Below are 19,389 nucleotides of genomic sequence, written 5' to 3'. Positions count from 1 at the left end.
CAGAAAAGTTAAAGGATGACTCTGGGAGAGTGCGAAGAGACCTTTTCAAGAATCAAACTGCTCAGCATTCTATTAGCTTTTTTGACTACCTAGAACAATGTTCAGAAAACATTGTAATGAGAAAGTCGCTTGTAATGAGAATTTACAAATCGGTGAGTCGAGTTGCATACCATTCAACTCATAAGTGAAACAGGGGTCGTTAAAGCCAAAAATGAGTAACCATATGCAGGGCCATCTTAAGAGCATCATTAGATACTTGTCCTGCAAGTATCGAATCACTCGCGTCGTTCTCTATATGAAGACAACCATCAACTCGATGCAACGTACCAGCCATTTGACTAAAATGGATAGCTGAACCCAATGACTAAGGAGAAAAATTGCACATGCACCCAGTGGCACTTAAGGGCCCGAGAGTGCAGCCTGGAATTTCAAAAGAAGTGTGGAAAAAACTTGTGGGGTAAGTAAGAAGAAGTTGGCACGTTGAAGTGGGAGAGATTTGAGAATGGTCTAAATACACAAATGTATACAAAATATATATATAGCAGCTCCATTGTGACAGGAAAAAAAGAAACAAAGCCTCCATGTGTCCACAGTGCTGGGCAGTATTGTTTCCTTTTACGGAATACGCAATGCACACACAGAGCCTCCACTGTGACGGGAATAATCAAAGAGAGCCTCCGTTGACAGTGCTGATCATTCACATTTGAATTACTCACATATATTATTTACATTAAAAAATTTCCCTTTTTTATACTATTGGGAGTGCACATAAACATTATATGAAGGTAATACATATTAGGAACAAATATCACCATGAGCACATACAAATATTCAAGATTACTGCAAAAAGCCGTAAAAAATCCACTGCGGATCGGTAAGTTTCCCATAGGATATTCTTCCGCGATCAATGTATCCCCGTGGTGAGAGGGGTGCGAAGTTTTTCGCCACTGGTACCGCGGACCACCCCAATTTTTTTCTCATTGGTCCGATTGATTAATCAGTGGTCTCGGACCAGCGGACCACCAATGATTTCGAACGCTGCCATGTGTAGGGAGCTATTGAGTAGCTGCTGAAAAGGAAGAAATGTATCGTGCTGCTCGAGCAACGAGCGATTTTTGAGGAAGGTAAATGGAACAGTGAATAGCAGTGTTGATTGATGGAGGAATGGCATAGGAAGCAGTGGTATTGAGATCACGCAGTTTGAATGTACTAAGTTGAATAAAGTTAGTTTTATTATAATTTGAAAAAGCCCGGAATATAATGCTTGAAGCCGCGGCAATTTCTTGGAAGCTAACACATATTTTCAGAAGTGGGATTCGAGAACAGCACTGCGATTAAAGCCGAAGATGTTTCTAGTAAGAGGTAGAAAGACCTAGAAGTGCTTGCGCGGGAATTGGGAGAGAATCCGTCTCCAGACGACAGTCACCGACCTGAAGAATCTCGTCGCCAAGTCGGTGAATTATGTAGAAGACTTCGTGAAGGGACTCTTTGAGCAGATCAGGGCCGTCTTAAGAGTATCATTGGCCCCCGGGCCAACTGATTTTTCTGAGACCTTACCAACCAAATTCTGGAAAATTTCAACTAGATCTCATTTTTGTGAGGCCCCTCTTCGCATGATGCCTTAAGACGGCACTGGATCATCGAAACACGCGATGTGAAAGAGAAGTCGAGCGACAATGGCAGAAAGAAGAGGCTGAGCGACAGGAATGAGAAGCCAAGTGGCAGTTTGAACTTTTTCTTTCAAAATGAACACAACTCAGGTTTATCGCCATCTATGGGCAATTTACTACCAGTGCCGTCTTAATGCATGGGCCCACCCGGGCACCTCAAGAGAAGAGGGGCCTCACAAAAATGAGATCAGGTTCAAATTTTCTAGGATTTACCGGGTAGGGCTTCCGAAAAACCACTTGGCCCGGGGGCCCATGATACTCTTAAGACGGCCCTGTTTACTACTTAGTGAGTTGTGCCAGAAGTGTAAGTGTTGTACCTAACAGTCTGAGTGCGTATCTAATGGTTCTGATTTTTCAATGCTGTCATCTATATTTCAGAAGTGAAGTGAGTGAAGCGTGATGATTAAATTACATTTATACCTTTTGTAGGTCTGTTGCTCTCTGTGGCGAAACTTTTTAAAGGGGAGAATGGCTAAATTCGCTCCTCAAAGTTGGGAACCACAGAAAACTAACTTCAGTAGGCCTTCAACGGCAGTTTGAACTGGAGCCGCTGTGGTGGTCGAGTGGTCATAGTGACGGACTCGCATCGCGAGGTCCCGGGTTCGAACCCCACCGTCACCTCAGTGGTGGTCAGCTGAAATTGGTTTTCTGTGGTTCCCAACTTCGAGGCACGAATGCGAGCCGATGTCCCCTTCAAAAAGTCTCGCTACAGAGAGCAACAGACCTACAAACAGTACAAATGTAATTCAATCATAACACATCACTTCTGCAGTATACGTGGCAGCACTGAAAAGTCAAACACAACACTACATACTCACTCAGACGGGTAGGTACACACACAGTTACACTTCCGGCACAACTCACTAGGTAGTAAATTGCCCATGGCGATAGACCTGAGTTGTGCTCGGTTAAAAAAAAAAGTTTGAACTGGAGCGTCTCTGTAAAACGTGTGCATCGCAAAATAATGATGAGGATATCGAAAGCTGTCGCTTCGTTTCGTGCGATTGAAGAAGACGATACAGTAGTTTGACGCTGATAACGGAGATTTGAGTCTGTATCTACACGGTACTTCGAGTGAACTCGTGAAAATACCAGAAGGACAGTGGGTCACTATAACTTGTTGGTGTTGCTGCCTTACAAAATTTCGGAGATAGTTATTCGTGAACCCAAAGAGAGGGTTAATGACTACGCTTTCGTCAAAGGATTGTTGCTGAATCGATTAATTAACTCTGTCGTTAATCGAATTAACGATAGCCGAAAACCTGGGTTTCGAACCCGGCCTGATAGAGGGTCCGACCATAGTCGAGGGTCCTTTCACAGCCGATCCTAAATTAGACTTTCATCTCTTGTACGTGTACTGCAACCTGGTCGAACCTCAGGTCGTGGGTAACACCTACGCCCCGCTACTGAGAATCGTGAAAACTAGCGGTCAGGACGGGGATATCGTCAGCGTGTCTTTCGAACGCGCCCATTACGTGCCGCTGGCCAGAAAGAGTTTCGACATCGTTCACATGTATTTAAGGACGCACATGGGCAAGTTTTTCACATTTCAACGTGGAAAGGTGATAGTGAAACTACACTTTAGACTGCGACATGCATTATAAACCGTACCGGAGCTGTGCCCACAGCATCAACGATTATTATCTCGCTCAGGCTGGAAACGGACTCGGATATTATCAGGGTAGCGCTCTGCAAAGAGGTTATGGCCTCGGATCTATATTCAGCTCTCTCTTCAGATCGGCCGTGCCCCTGTTGAAACGCGGTGCCAAGGCAGTCGGTTCTCAACTGTTGCGCTCTGGTGTGGATTTCGCCAACGACATCGTTCAAGGAAAAGACGCAAAGATCGCAGCTCGCGATCGTGCCAAGGAAGCCGGAAGGTCTCTCACGGATAAGGGGGCCAATAAAATCAAATCCATGCTCGGAGGAAAGAATAAAAGGAAGAGACTCGTCAAGAAAACCGTCAGTAAGAAGAGAGCTAGAAAGCTGTCGACATCCGATATATTCAGCGATGGCTTTAATCCACGAAAATTCTCATGAATGTTTGAAAAGCGAAGCCGATCTGTTCACGGTGCCACCCACGGAAACCTCTATAGAATCAGCCGAATGGGTCCAGTACCATCCCATATCTCAAGTGCGTGATTCGGGGGCCCCCATCGAATTTCACGTGGCCGGTAGTGCCGAAGAATACATAGACCTTTCTGCCACTCAGCTGTATGTCAGAGTAAAGGTGACAAAACCAGAAACCGCCGAAGCCGTATCGACGGCGAATAATTTCTTGCATACCCTTTTCTCTCAGATTGACGTCACGTTGAATGGAAGAACGCTCACAAACTCATCACACACTTATCCGTATCGAGCTTACCTGGAAACACTGCTTAACTACGGATCGGATGCAAAGAGAGGACCCCTGACAGCCGAGGGCTACTACAAGGACACTGCAGGTCACATGTCTGACCTCACCAAGAACGAAGGGGCCAAGAAGAGAGCTAAACTCGCGGAAAATTCTTTTGAAATGATGGGCGTGCCTCACGTCGACATATTCTATCAACCGAAGCTGATGCTCTCTCTCGTGGACTTGAAGATGAGACTGGTTCGATCGAAACCCGAGTTCTTTCTGATCACTGCTGCTCAGGGTTGCGACGTGGTTATCGAGCAAGCGAGTATTTTTGTGCGTAAAGTAAGAATGAATCCTGCTGTGGCTGTAGCGCATGCCATGGCGCTCGAGAAAACAACAGCCAAATATTGCATTAACCGCGTGATATGCAAGGTCTATTCGATATCCATGGGAAGCATGAGTTTCGTGCAAGATAACGTATTTCTGGGTGTCATGCCTAAGCGATTGGTTATGGGCATGGTGGACACGGAAGCATTCAACGGAACGTTCGGTTTGAACCCCTTCGACTTCAAGCACAACAACGTCAACTTTGTTTCTGTTTCTATCGATGGAAGACCCGTCCCCCACACGTCGCTACAACCAGACTTTAGGAACAGACACGTCATCAGAGCCTACAACACACTCTTCGTGGGCACCGGAAGGCCCGGAGAAGATAAAGGATGTGACGTGAGCAGAGAAGAATATGAAGCCGGCGGTTACAGCCTCTTCGCCTTCAACCTGATACCCGACATGAGTGACTGCGGACACGTGCACCTACAAAAGCAGGGTAATCTGCGAGTGGAACTCAAGTTTTCCTCAGCCTTGACCAAGACCGTGTCGGTTATCATATTTGCCGAATTCGAATCGTTGGTGGAAATAACAAAGTCCAGAAGCGTCTTGTGTGACTTTGCGGGATGAACACTAAACAGATAGAGCACGCCCTCTCGACACACCCCCACACTCGAAAGGCTTTCCTAGGTGTTTTTGCGAGTGACAATTTACCCGAAAATGTGATCGCTTATCCCGCTGCACTGGTTGTGAACACGGACAGAGAGAATGAACCCGGAACGCACTGGTTGGCTATTTACATCGAAAACGAAGCGAGAGCTGATTTCTTCGACTCTTACGGGAACCCGCCCACCTATTTCAAGAAGGGACACATAAACAGATTTCTACGACGCTACTCGCGCGTCGACTATAATGACGTCATGTTACAATCAGATAAGACAACCGTGTGCGGTCACTATGTGATTTTTTTTATCTATTCTCGATGTATCGGCAAAAGTATGAATAATATTGTATCGCGTTTTAATATGCAAAACGATATGCGCGTAGCAAGCTTTGTAAAGAAAAATTTTTCTGTTAAATAAAAGAGAAAAAAAATTCATTCATTTGTCATTTACTATGGAACCTTTCAAGCTGACACATCCGAGCACCGTGCTCATTGCCGGACCCACCGGTTCGGGAAAAACATATTTTCTCAGAGAACTATTAAAACACAGAAACGAAATGTTTCGAGAGCCTCGTCCGAAACGAGTTATATGGTTTTACGGCGAATATCAGACTTTGTTCGAAGATATGGAAGACTACGTTGAGTTTCGAGAGGGGAGCAATTTCGAAAGCGTGGAAGAAGACAGCTTGGTGATTTTAGATGACCTCATGAACGAGCTATCGGGCGAGAAAAAATTAGCAAACCTTTTCACAAAGTACAGTCACCACAGAAAATTGACCGTGATTTTCATAGTGCAGAACGTGTTTCACCAGGGGCGGGAAATGAGAAACGTTTCTCTGAACGCGCAATATATGTTTCTATTCAAAAATAGAAGAGATGTCAGTCAGGTGACCCACCTGGGACGTCAGCTGTTTCCCAATAAAATCAAATTTTTCAACGAGGTGTTCGAGGATAGCACGAAAAAACCGTATTCGTATTTAATGGTTGATTTACGACCCGAGACGGAGGAGGAAATGCGCCTGCGCACTAACGTGTTACCTGGGCAGACGCAATATATCTATAAACCCAGGAAATGAAACTTTCCATTTTCGAACATGACGGCTGTGATAGAGGTCGAGGGTTTCCAGCTGTCGGATAGAACATTCATAATCAAGGAGTTGGCGTGGTGTTTCATGCATTCGAGAGAAAATTTTCACTATGTATATAAACCGCCCAAAAAGTTTTCGGAATTATCTCCTAGAGATAGACACCAATGTCTCTACGTCACCAACAACATACACGAAATATCGTGGTCGGCGGGTGATGTACCTTTTGAAATGCTGGAGCAACATTTGCAGCGATTATCAAAAGTCGTATTGTATACGAAAGGCCACGACAAGTGTCGGATGCTACTGCAGCAGTACGGGTTAAAAGTTTATAATCTAGATGCGATTCTCTGCCCCAACATTGTGGACTTGCCAGAAGTGAGCGCGAACTGTTTTCTCCACGAAAACATGATAAAGCACTGCGCGCTGAAGAAGGCTATAGCATATAGCATATGGTTGGAATAAAAACATCGTTATTTTAAAGTATGGCATTGGAGAAGCAACAAGTGCTTCGTCTACTCTCTGCCTGTCCGAGGAATAAACGTAAGGATTTGTTGAAGAAATTACCGAAATCAGCATTAAAGACAGTCTGCGAGTGCTCACTCAATATTTTGAAGGGTGTCATACCGTTATCCTCAAAACAGAAAAATAAACTGAAAAGGCACAGAAATACACTTCGCAAACTCGCCTGCAAAAAGACGCCGCTATACGAGAAAAAGCGCGTGCTGATTCAGAAAGGAGGTTTTTTGTTCCAGTTAATCCCAGCCGCCATACAAACCCTCGCCACTTTGTTCACGAGATAATGGAGCACGCACAGAAATTCGCTCTGGTTCCAGAACAATTGTTATCGCGTCATGTGACCACAAAAGAGCAGCTTTCTGAGTTGGACAACGAGATGTTGAAAATACTGCGAAGCAAGGAGCCCGAAGCTATAAAAATTAAACTCTATCAGAATCTGCTGAACAAGAGAATCAACGTCGCCGAGAACAATCCACCGCGGTTACCAGAACCGAAAATTCAAGAAGTAGAAAAAGAGAAGAAAAAGAAAGTTGACGAATTACCAATAGCTCTGATTTCTGTCCCGAAATCGCAAAGAGGGCACTCAGAAAAAATTATCACGCATATAAATAAGCATCCGAACATATTAAAAATTAATTCTAACGGCTCGATCGTTTATAAGAGCAGACTCATCAAAGGAAGCGACATTCGCGATTTGATATCAAGTGTGGTCGGTCGGAGAAAATCACCCGTGGTGGGTCAAGAAATTTTCCTGAAAGCGCTAGAAGAAACCGGAGCTCCGAGAGATTATATAAAAAACCCATTTTTGAAACATATTTGGTTAGAGCTTTGAAATGCCAACAACAGTGGAAGCCGTGATCTACGATCAAAACAATAGAAAGCAGGGTATCGCATGGAAAACGGATGTACCGTCATTCGATTTACCGAGCTGCTGGTCCTACGAATTGGAGAGTAATGGAGAACTGATAAGACACAAGAGAATGTTCGCCATATTCACGATACTGATTGTTATATTATTTACTCTTATAGCAACAACATATAAAAATCAAATGGACTTTGAAAGATGTAATTCCTCTCTTCCGCTGGGAGGAAATATTTTTCTCACGTATTGTAATAAAACCTACGATATACGCTATTTTAGCGGAAATGCGCCCACTACGAAAGCCGTTAATCTCACCAGTGCGCAAATGTATAAATTGATTCACGAGTCTGCTGATGTACAATTGAATAAAAAAATTTCTATTTGAATTCTTGTGTCGTTTTGAAATTGTTTCGCGACATGAAATTCCCAGATGTTTCGCAGCTCTACCATTAAATAAAGTTTAAATACCTTACATGAAATAAATTTAACTTGAAATAAATTTACGCCTGAGAAATTGTTTCGCGACATGAAATACAACTGAATAATTTTTTTTTCGATGAATGAAAATTTAACTCGCGACATAAATAAATTTGATTTGAAATTAAATTTAACTCGAAATAAAATTTAACTTGTAATGAAATTCCCAGATGTTTCGCAGCTCTACCATTAAATAAAGTTTAAATACCTTACATGAAATAAATTTAACTTGAAATAAATTTACGCCTGAGAAATTGTTTCGCGACATGAAATACAACTGAATAATTTTTTTTTCGATGAATGAAAATTTAACTCGCGACATAAATAAATTTGATTTGAAATTAAATTTAACTCGAAATAAAATTTAACTTGTAATGAAATTCCCAGATGTTTCGCAGCTCTACCATTAAATAAATGAGTTTAAATACCTTACATGAAATAAATTCAACTCGAAATAAAATTTACTCCTGAAAATTAATTTGGAATAAAATTTAACGCGCGATAATTTAAAAAAACAACTAACCTCTTTCTTCTTCTTCTCTGACGGAGCATATCCACTTGGTCCAGCTTCTACTGGCGCAGGACGCTTCAGGCATTGCTGGATGAAATTCTCCTCATCCTCAATCATTAATTTTATATCGCGATCACTAACTAAATCCTCGTTGAGACATTCATTGACGAAATTATCGTCATTTTCCAACAATCTAACTAATTCTTCTTTACTTATACCGAAATCGATAAAACTAGCCATTGCGCGAACGTACGAAGCGAAAGCTAAAAAACTTGATGCTGTCTGGACAAAACTCAAAAACGAAGTGAGAGGATCTGCAAAGAAGATGATACTTTTAATGAGATAAAGGGTTAGGAAGCGATAACGAGTCTCGTGTGCTATGCGTCATTACTCGGGCAGACAGTACTCATATAGTTATCAGTGTCGCGTGCAGAATAATCGAAGCAACGCGAGTGATGCATACTCACGTCAATATCATTATCAGTGATTTATGTAACATTGGATAGTGTATCGTTAGATATTGGTACTGTATCAGTGATGCATGCTCACATGAATATATTGTATCAGTGATTCACGTGAATGAGATAGTGATGCTACTCACATCATTATCAGTGATTCATGTAACATTGGATAGTGTATCATTAGATATTGGTACTGTATCAGTGATGCATGCTCACATGAATATATTGTATTAGTGATTCACGTGAATGAGATAGTGATGCTACTGGGTGCACTTTGAGATTCACAGTATATTCCTATACTTATGCTTATCAACTGCAACTGCAGTATATAAACTGCGGGACAGACACAATTCCTTAACTTAGTTCTCTCGCTCGCTTGGATACACTTCTCTCTCCGCAACTTGGTAAGATTTTTTTTTTTCTATGGCTTCTTGCGTGTTAGATTTTGAGGGATTCTTGCTTAAAAGTGGGATATATGTTGTTAAGGAAATGGCTTGCTTTGATTTAAGCACAGGGAGAGTATATCACTCTCTCTACAAGCCGCCATTCTCTAGCAAGGAGCTATCCGAAGAAGATTTCCCACAAATGCTCTGGGTTAGCAGAAATCTTCTTAATATTAGATGGGGGGAAGGGCTTTTCGATTATAATTTAATGAAAATTCATCTCACCACTGTTAATAACAGATATAGTTGCATTTATGTGAACTGCAGGCAAAAAAAAAAATTTCTAGAGCAACGATTCAACCTGGAGACAGTGAAAGTCTTAAACTTCCCAAAATCCTTGACTTCTTGCGGGTTTCACCCTCTGCAAAAAGGGCATTGCGCAAGAAGCAAGGTCGTAGCATGCGCTGAATGGTTAGATGCATAAAAATTTAATTTTGTAAAATAATAATAATAATAAAAATTTAAAAAACTTAAAAAAAAAAAAAACTTCTGTTAAAATATATATTTCGCAATTTTTTTTTTTTTTCATCTTGAGAGTTGCGGAGAGAGACTGTATGCGTTGTTTTCATTTAGACAGATGGAAAGCCTCCGCTATGAATACGCTCGGAACGTACTGGATACTTCCGTTGCGATACTACACCAGCTCGAATCTGAAATCGTGTACCGTCCAGCAGAGGAATGCGTCTTCAAGTTTGGCGACAAGACTTATCCGATGCCCAGACAGCATGCTGGGTATGGTGACGCTGGCCTACACTACACCTTTTCCGGAATGACCCTCCAGGCCCAACCGTGGACACCTCTCCTCTTGGATTTGAAAGCCGTGGTCGAGAGCATCTCAGGCCATGACTACAACTTTGTTGTCGTCAACCGATACTCTGATGGAACCAAGAGCATCTCCCCGCATTCCGATGACGAATCACAGCTCGTCAAAGATTACCCCATCGCTTGCCTCTCCCTGGGCGCTGAAAGAAAGCTCGTGTTCTCTCGACGGGGGCACCAATCCGTGGACCGAATCCTGGAACACAACAGCCTGCTGACGATGCTACCTCCAACCAACCAGCTGTGGCGTCACGCGATACCTAAAGACCCAAAAGTAAAAGACGTCCGACTCAGCCTGACGTTCCGGAAAATGGTTTCGAGTAACAAGCGCCCATCACCGAACACTCAACCACCATCGGCTAAGAGATCTCGCAGCAGTGGATTCAATAAGGAAGCGCCGCCTCCCAACATCTTTCACGTGAAGGAGAACTTTTTCGTCAGCGTCGTGATCTTCAGTGGTGAAGTGCGCGTACATATTCGAGAATTTTTCGAACGCGATGGACTCATGCACCCAGCTAAAAATGGAGTGACTCTTTCGCCGTACGTGTGGGAATGTTTGAGAACCGAATTCTCTCGTCGTACTATGCTGCAACGCGTTGATAGAACTTTCCTAGTGTCGGAGAACCTGATCGTGGACTACAGCGGTGATGATGTGCTAATTCAAACTCTACATCGCGGGGACAACAAAATTTTCAAGTGCTCCGAAAACCCCCTCAAAATGACTTTCCAGGCAATCGAGGCACTCTTCTGGAGCGAGGATGATAAACCACTTCATACCGTGATCAGTGAGCTCGTGCAGAAAACGCTCTGCTTGGACTATCTGAAAGTGTGTGTGCGCGAAAACCAAACTAAAGGAACGAGTTCTATGGATATCACCGACATTTTGGCTAAATTGGTGAGTGAAAAACTTTTTGCTAGCATCGAAAAAATTGTTGACTGCCATGGGTGTTCCATGGGATATGCTAATCAGTTGGGTCATGAATGTCTGCAGTTGAATGATAATTTAATGTTTTATAAATATTTTGATCATGCTTTAACCCTGATTGACTTTCGCGAAGTCGCTAAAACTCTGGCGGAAAATTACGATGTAGCGGAAAAATGTTTTAATGCGATTGATTTTGATGTTTTGAAATCTAAGATAGAAGAAATTTATTTGAAATAAATGAAAATCATATAAAATGACTTTGTATTTTATTGCTCCTTTGGTTTATTTTTACTTTTCAGCTTGGACATACAAAAGTTTATTTGTGACTTGAAAAAAATTTTATTTAAAAATTAATGAAACGATTCATCTTTGTTTAGTTTAGAAAATAAAGTTTAATTTAGGAATGAAAAAATCATCAGAAAATAAAGTTTAATGTAGGAAAGATCCCCAAGTTAGAAAAAAAAAAAAAGTCTGAAATTAAACGATAATTTGGGAAAGATCCTTCTCTTTGGTGATATCTTCGAAGTGACGTTATGGGAAAATCTTGGGATAGAAAAAAATTAAGTTAGAAAATGCATCCCTCCAAAAAATAACAAAGTCAGAAAATAAAGTTTAATTTAGGAATGACCCCTCTTTGAAATAATCTCATCACTTGGGAAGTCAGAAAATAAACGATAATTTGGGAAAGAGTTGAAAGAACGGTAATGAACTTTAAATTTCCCAGGGTGTTGAGAAAAAAAAAAAAAAAACCAAGTCAGAAAATAAAGTTTAATTTAGGAGCAAATTTTTTCTAAGTCAGAAAATGAATTCAAAAGTTTAATTTAGGAATGAAAAAAAAAAATCATTAGAAAAATAACTAAGTCAGTAAAAAAACAATAATTTGTGGAAGAAAAGATTAATTTAGGAATGACCCCTCTTTGAAATAATCTCATCACTTGGGATGGAAAAAAAAAATTTAGGAGCATCCCTCCAAAAAAAAAAAACAAGTCAGGAAATAAAGTTTAATTTAGGAGCAAATTTTTTCTAAGTCAGAAAATGAATTCAAAAGTTTAATTTAGGAATGTTCCCTGAAAAAAATCATCACTTGGGAAATAAAGTTTAATTTAGGAATGACCCCCCTGAAAAACGATAATTTGGGAATGACGTCATAGGCAAGAACGATAATTTAGGAATGACGTCATAGGAAGCGCCATCTAGCGAGCCTCAACAAGTGCGAAGCACCCATTTGTTTGATGCGCAGCAAGTGGGGAGCCCTATTGTTTGATGCGCAGCAAGTGGGGAGCCCTATTGTTTGATGCGCAGCAAATGCGCAGTCCTATTGTGCACCAAAACCGCTAAAATCACCCTACTCACAGAGATGAAATCATGGGTACCGACGAACGTTCGTGAGCATTTCATCGATCAATGGCCCAGGTTTGTAAACCCTGATGAATAGCTCGATGAATATACATATGAAAGCGTGAGGTCCGAGATCGAGGATGTGAAAAGTCTTAAGCGCGCCGGGACTGATGAACGAAGGTTCGTATTCTGGGATGATCAAGGAGTAGGTGTTCACCAAAGAACTGATGCTCAGTATCGTGTGCACGTAGATTCAAGGAGAGAAACAATGACGGAAAGGACTTCGAATAGGAACAATCGACCTCATTTGGGTGAAGGTGTGCGTGCCGCAGAGGGGGGGGGGGGGGGGCATGCCAGGCCAACGGTTCTGAGAGATAATAAGTGGCAGAATTTTTGAGCCCAGATTTTTTTCATGTGGTATGGCCAGACATATTCAGAAGCATTGGGATCAGACTGAAGTGAAGAAAGTGAATTTGGCAGCAAGTTGTGCTGATTATTATGAAAGGAACTGCATCAAAAATGCCAGGATCAATGACGAACGTCCATAGGCGGAATAGACTTGGAAGTCTGGGGGGGGGCACGATGATGATGTCAATTCATACATATATTAGATCAGTCTAAGGCGACTAGATAAGGATTATTATTACCCTTATTCTAGTGGCTATAGATCAGTCGATTCCACCTTTGACGCTGGGGGGGGCAATGCCCCTCCCCCAATGTATCTCCGCCCATGCGGACGTCTCAACTCATGTTTGATCGACGCTGGAAGTAGCGTGGCGTTCAAGAAATCTGGAGGAAAGGAGCTAAAGCTCAAGTATATATATTTCGCCGAAATCTGTAGAATTGTTCAGTTATGGAAATTTGGTGAAGCCATCACCAGAGTTGCACTTGGGAAGCTTAACGTGGATTAGGAAGAGGATGGTGCTAAGTCAACTGTGGATGTGTAGGTCGTCTATGGTAAGACGAGTAGATAAGGACTTATTCTAGTGGTCACAGTCTATGGCAGTGTTGCGCAAACTTTTTGAAGCGTGACCCTCTTTTGACCAAAATATTTATCGGTGACCCCTACATCTGCTGACCATATGGTCTGCGATCTCCACATAAGCTGGCCATATGTCCGGGTTTTCGGAGACATTGATTTTTTTTTGCTAGTAAACGTGCTGTCCCGAAAGCTTGTTTCGATTTTAATTAGGCGATATTGACTTCCAAAGGTATTCAATTTTTTTAATATATAAATATTTATTTTGTTGTTTGATGTGGCCCTTATGCAAGATGGAAGTGTAGCGAGGTGCATGGTCCTTGATTTTCGTATACAGGGTGATTAATTAAGAAAGAATTATCCAATTTCAAAATGATTCTACACTTAAAATCGAACATTAAGAAAAAGTTGTTCGTAAAACGTAGACAAATTCTCCCCCCCCCCCCGGTATATTCACATATCACTTATCTATCTATTCTGTGTTTTTAATTTTTAAGAAATGTACGATTTTGAAATCGAGTGTTTTCTCTCATTCAAACGTTTACTACGTTTTTTTTTTGCAAGAACATTGTACACTAGTGATTCTGGCATGACGGTGCCGGTAATATTGATTGTTGAACAAGTAGAATTTGTTAAAATTACATTGTTTGATACATGGTAATTAGCTCAGCTGAATAAAAGCATTCTTTAGTTTTGACATATTTTTAAATAAAAATGAATTTATTTGAAAATTTTTATTTCGGATAATCTCTTGCGACCCCGCTAATTCATTGACGCGACCCACTGTTTGCACACCACTGCTCTATATGGTAAGGCACAGTCCTATGAATTAATAGTAAGACGGAACAATCTGATGTCGCGGCAAACGCGTGTCGCACACAAGTGAGTTGCCATGTGTTCGAGATGTTGGAGTTGAGAAAAGGATAGAGCTGATGACCATGAATCCAGAAGAAATGGAGGTCATTGATGCCAGAACAGATGATGTGGAGGATGGATTGGTATTGATGAAAGGAAGCCAAGGAAATACAGATGTAGTGAAGGGGGGAAAACTCCAAAGTCATAAACACTTTTACGCGTGGTGAGCTGCCTAAGATTTTAGATGTTCCAGCGGATCAAGTAGTAAGATCTTCGACTAATTGATGCGTGAGTTCGTTATAGGATCAAGGGACATTGAAGTATCCTGTGAGGATGATACAGCTTCAATTGTGGCGTTGAAGGGTGAACTGCGTGATGAGTCGCAGTCTCGCAATAAGTTCGCCAATGTAAGTTCTACCGCATGTGAAGGACGAGAAATTCGTTTAGATAAGATAAAATTCAACGATTCACAACTGGGAAAGAAAAAAAAGAGTGGAGTTTGGACATTGGGTGAATGTGTATAGAGACGTTTTTGCATTGTCCATTGCGGAACTTGAATGTACATCATTGACTAAGATGGACATTAATAGAAACGATCCTTGAATATTTGAAGAAAAATAATTAATTCAATCCCTGACACACACAAAAACAAAGCAGTTAATAATTAAGTATGTACTGCGGACACACATTGGTAGTCCCTTACTCGTAACGGGTCGCACTGTGATGGCGAAAAATGTATGAGACCACTCAAACTTTAAATGACCACATGCGATCAGAAAAAAAAAAAAGCTGCAGGCTACTTACGCGGAGCAGAATTTGCCCTCACGTGTAGGGTCCATGTAAGACAGTTTCAGTACAGCACAGGATAGTTTTATTTATTCAGATTTTGCGCGCCGTCGCTGGGACCGGCCAAATGAGCTTCGCTTACATCAGTGAGGAACCTCCAGGTGGGGCCCCTCTGTGGTCTGCTTGTCTCGTTCGGTATTCCATTTATTTGAAGGCCCATTCATGAAGGGGCCCTCAGACGGCTCTGCTTGGTTTGTACTATATTCATATCAGTTCAGTACTTGCTATCCAGTACTGGACCTGACCAAAGGGACTTGGTTTCCATCCATGAGGGACCCTCAGGTGGGCCCTCTGCATAGGCGTAAACTTGTATTCGGCCCATGGGCTTGAGGCCCCCCCCCCAACATTTCTGAAGAATCGGCTCAGCCCCCCAAAAATTCGTATGAATATGGTTTCCTCATTTTGCAATTATGAAAAAAAAAAAATTTAACCAAAAGTTGTCCTAATTATGAATTAGTTAATGGAAACAATCTACTTAAAATTTTAGTTAAACTAACCCTCCTACGACTATGGCCTCTTTTATTCTCGTAAGACCGTCCACCAGAAGAAAGCTCAAGGTCACACTTCCTAGGGTGCACAAATTTCAACGAAAGGAAATTTGAGGAGAAAAAAGAATTAAAAAATAAATGAATAAGGATTAATAAAGAAAAAAATGAGGCAACCAGAATTATGTTTGCTTCACCCCCATGATGCCAGCTAACACTGCTTCATAACTTAGAGATAACTCCGAACATTTCTCTTCCAATTGACAACAGCAGTGAAAACCTTATTCACTTATCTGTGAACACTATGCAATAGATTTTAACAGACATGAATAGAAAGGTATTTTTCCCATCAGTTTTGTATCATTATTAACCAGAGGGGTCCATGGACACATACTTTATTAACTAATTTCACAATGTCAGTGGGATTGAGAATTTTTTTTTTTTCATTAAAATATAATGAATTATTTTTATATACAGAATTTAGTAGAACACTAAAAAGTTGCGAACCCTCTGTAGAACAATGTTATCCTTAAATAAACCTGAAAACATGTTCCAATTCAATGGGGACTGCATGCAAACTGAAACAATATACAGTAAAACCTATCTATAACGATATTGTAAGGACATTAAAAAAATATATTTATAGATAGGTTATCGATTTTCGAGCATTTGCGCTATTTCCTATTCAATAGGAATTCATGCTGGGACCAAAGAAAGTATTGTTATAATACTACATGGGCAGGTGTATTGGAATAGCTATAGTATAATCCCGAGTTGGCGATGTTTTTCGTTCGCAAGAAAAGCATACGAAAGCATGACGAGAAGCTGCCAAGAGTAAAGCTTGGTCATGCTCTTTTGGACATCTTTCTTTCCGAAGAAAGAAATCGGCAACACATTGCTAAAAGCACTATAGCTGTAAAAATGAAAAACAATTATAAACAATATCGCATTACACAGATTTCCCTGTGTAGAGGTCCGTGAACAAGTCATCAAATAATTTAAAATCGATGCCAATGTAAAGGCCCAATTATACGAGTAAAAGTAGGAAATAGAATCCAGTTTATTTTTTAATTAAGCTAGGTCCTATGCACATGCGCTAATGATTGTGGATTCTTGTTATCTAATATTTACTTACATTAGACAGATTTTAGATTACTTGACTATTTTAGATTACTTGACTATTTTAAATTTAGTTAACTACTAAATTACTTAAAGTGTATAAATAGGCCTTTAGTCGTCAAAACAATGTCAAGAAAATAAATTCAGCAGCTAGAATTAATGCTTATGTCAACTAAAACACATTCTCTCAATGCACAAAAACTATGATGTTAAACTCTTTTATGATGTTTAAACTCTTACGCATCAACACCTTTCACAACCTATTTAGTGTTCAGTGAAATACTCAATCAGCAAACATTTGCAGCTTACCATTAAGTAAACTAACGCAAATAAACAGTAGAAAACATGTTTCAAACAAATTATTGAGAAAATTATAATTTACACAACATAACTACCAAGTTCACAAGCATGTGTATACCAAGATTTTTTTTCTTTTCTACATTAACACCATATCGCACAATGAAAGCCATAAGCAAAAGCGAACGCTTTACTGAATCATCTGTTCCTCGATTTGCTGAGCCACCCACTCAGGTTCTTTCTGCACAATCTTTTCAATGATCCGATTGACCTGAAAAGAAAGATTTTGAATCTGCTTGTCCCAAGCTGGAAGATGTTCTTTGTCCTCAAAGTACACAATGGAGTCTATCTGGTCAATGTAACCATTCATGCGGCTTTCCGTTATCATCTGCGATGCAATTTTCTCCGCCTTTTCAGGTGAAATCTCGAGAAGCGCACCCAATTCCTCAAAAGTTATATTATTATACAACTTGCTGGCAGACAAAAGGTTATGCTCAACTACTGCACGGTCCATTATCGTAGATCCATCTTGTGTCATCGCCTTTTGATGAGGCTGCAAAAGGGCAGAAAATTCCTCCAATTCACTGTGACGAATGATGCGATCCAGATACATCTTCTCGAGAATAGCATAAGCGGGAAGTTGTTGACAACGCTCATCTTTGAACAAAGTCGCCAGCATCCTAGATCGCTGCTGCCCAGCAGATGCCAATATAGTACATATAAGTGCGTTTTTGAGAGACTGCATCCTCTCTGTTTCGTGAATTATGGAACGGTAGGAGAGTTCATTGTAGCGCTGTGCCGCTTCGATGAATTTCCTCCTGTAATCGAGAACTCTGGCATAGCAAACTTTGTAATAGATCTGTAACTGCTCATTTTTAGTCTCAGCTTGAAGTAAAGATGCTCTGTTTATGAATGCTTCAGCCTGAACAGGATCGTCATCCTCTAGATACAGTCTAGCGATTTTCAAGTATGTGTCCAGTTTGTAATCAACGGAATATTGCTTTTGACCGGTTTCTAACGGTATTCCCACCAGAACTGCGGCGGCGTCTCTCCATGTCCCCTCCTTCTCGTATATGTCAGCCAAGTGCTGCCTTATACTGGCAACTTGTTCTTCGAAAGACACGACTCGAGGTTGCACTTTATCCAGCGTGTAATGAGACACTTCTTTCGATGCCCGGTCGTCTAGTTTAGTGAGGTGGTTACCAACCTCCGTTAATAACTGCCTAGATATCACTAAACTTACATTCTCGTTCACGATCGCTTCGATGAATACCTTCAGTCCGTCTATTTTTTCTTCTTCATGGACACTAGACAGGATGGTATCTAGAACAACACGATACCGATCGGCTTGGTCTTTCGGAGTACCGCCTAGATTGCACAGCGTTGCTAGATGCGCCTTGACGTTGTTTGCCATGGCGTGAGCGTAATAAATACGAACAAATTCAGTTATTGAAAAAGGGAAAAATACCTTCGAATTCGTGGTATTTATTAATTATTGACAATGGTAGTGAAACACAAATGAGAGAGTGCCAGAATACCGAAATTTTTAGCCTTTGAAACAGCTGTCACTGGAAAGTGGTAGTAAACGAAATAGCACATTAAAAAAAAAAAAAGAAAGGAAACATATATATTTGATGCATGGTAGTCTGCATAAAATAAAAACAGTGGAGAAGATAATAAAATTGAGGTAATCATTGAATAAAACGATAGTTGAGTGACACAAGGTTACTGTGACCATATCTTTTCGAGAAAATACGGGGAATTGTCGAACACCGCCAAAGTACATGTCAAAGCCGAGGAAAACTGCCAATTGTGACAAATTACGAACAAACTGGGATAATTTAGCGGGAAATGAAGTGCTACGCTAATTCACAATGAATTACAATGTTATCATGAAACACTTGTGAAACAACAAATACGTGAAATAAATATTAAATCATAATTATCATTAAAATTATTGAGTCGGGAAAATAATTTGAATCCTAGATATCAGCAAGGAATAAAAATTCAAGTAAGCTCCTTAGAAAATGCGAGAAATGAAAAGATTTTATAAAAGAAGTGGAAATCGGCAAGGAAAAATATAGTCCCCCTGGAAATATGAGTGATATGGTCAAGTTTTACCAAATGTGAATAAGAATAAATTTGACTGACCATATATAATTTTTCAAGACGAGTATAAAACAGAAAATGATCACAAACACCTGAAATTTTTGAAAATAAAAATTGTTGAATATGAAAATAGCCGCCAAATCAAGCTGAAAGTTGCTTCAAAAATATTTATGGATGAGAAATAGAGGGCTGTTTGAAATCACAGTTTGTTTAGAAATTCATTTGAGAATTCGGATAAATTTTACAAGAATCTTGTATGGAGG

The 19,389-nt window shown here is 40.6% G+C and overlaps 3 protein-coding genes across 3 annotated transcripts; 2 read left to right on the top strand and 1 right to left on the bottom strand.

Moving 5' to 3' along the window:
• The first annotated feature begins 3,678 nt into the window (after positions 1-3,678).
• Positions 3,679-4,962, top strand: LOC149076448 (uncharacterized protein F54H12.2-like). Its single transcript, XM_089242244.1, has one exon. The coding sequence runs from the start codon at positions 3,679-3,681 to the stop codon at positions 4,960-4,962; it is 1,284 nt and encodes a 427-aa protein (XP_089098370.1).
• A 3,312-nt stretch (positions 4,963-8,274) lies between these two features.
• LOC149076447 (uncharacterized) lies at positions 8,275-11,404 on the top strand. The gene is made up of 2 exons (XM_089244012.1): positions 8,275-9,315; positions 9,928-11,404. The coding sequence occupies exon 2, from the start codon at positions 9,932-9,934 to the stop codon at positions 11,333-11,335; it is 1,404 nt and encodes a 467-aa protein (XP_089100138.1). The 5' UTR covers positions 8,275-9,315; positions 9,928-9,931; the 3' UTR covers positions 11,336-11,404.
• A 5,662-nt stretch (positions 11,405-17,066) lies between these two features.
• On the bottom strand, positions 17,067-18,563 carry CSN4 (COP9 signalosome subunit 4). Its single transcript, XM_089244011.1, has one exon. The coding sequence runs from the start codon at positions 18,429-18,431 to the stop codon at positions 17,208-17,210; it is 1,224 nt and encodes a 407-aa protein (XP_089100137.1). The 5' UTR covers positions 18,432-18,563; the 3' UTR covers positions 17,067-17,207.
• Between the last annotated feature and the right edge of the window lie 826 nt (positions 18,564-19,389).

The sequence above is a fragment of the Pholcus phalangioides genome, unplaced genomic scaffold, assembly GCF_987345545.1.
Source record: "Pholcus phalangioides strain wild (caught in Gottingen) unplaced genomic scaffold, Ppha-v1.0 ptg000015l_1, whole genome shotgun sequence".
Taxonomy (NCBI): domain Eukaryota; kingdom Metazoa; phylum Arthropoda; class Arachnida; order Araneae; family Pholcidae; genus Pholcus; species Pholcus phalangioides.
Note: the sequence above shows the minus strand (reverse complement) of the source record. Positions and strands in the feature narration are given on the sequence as shown.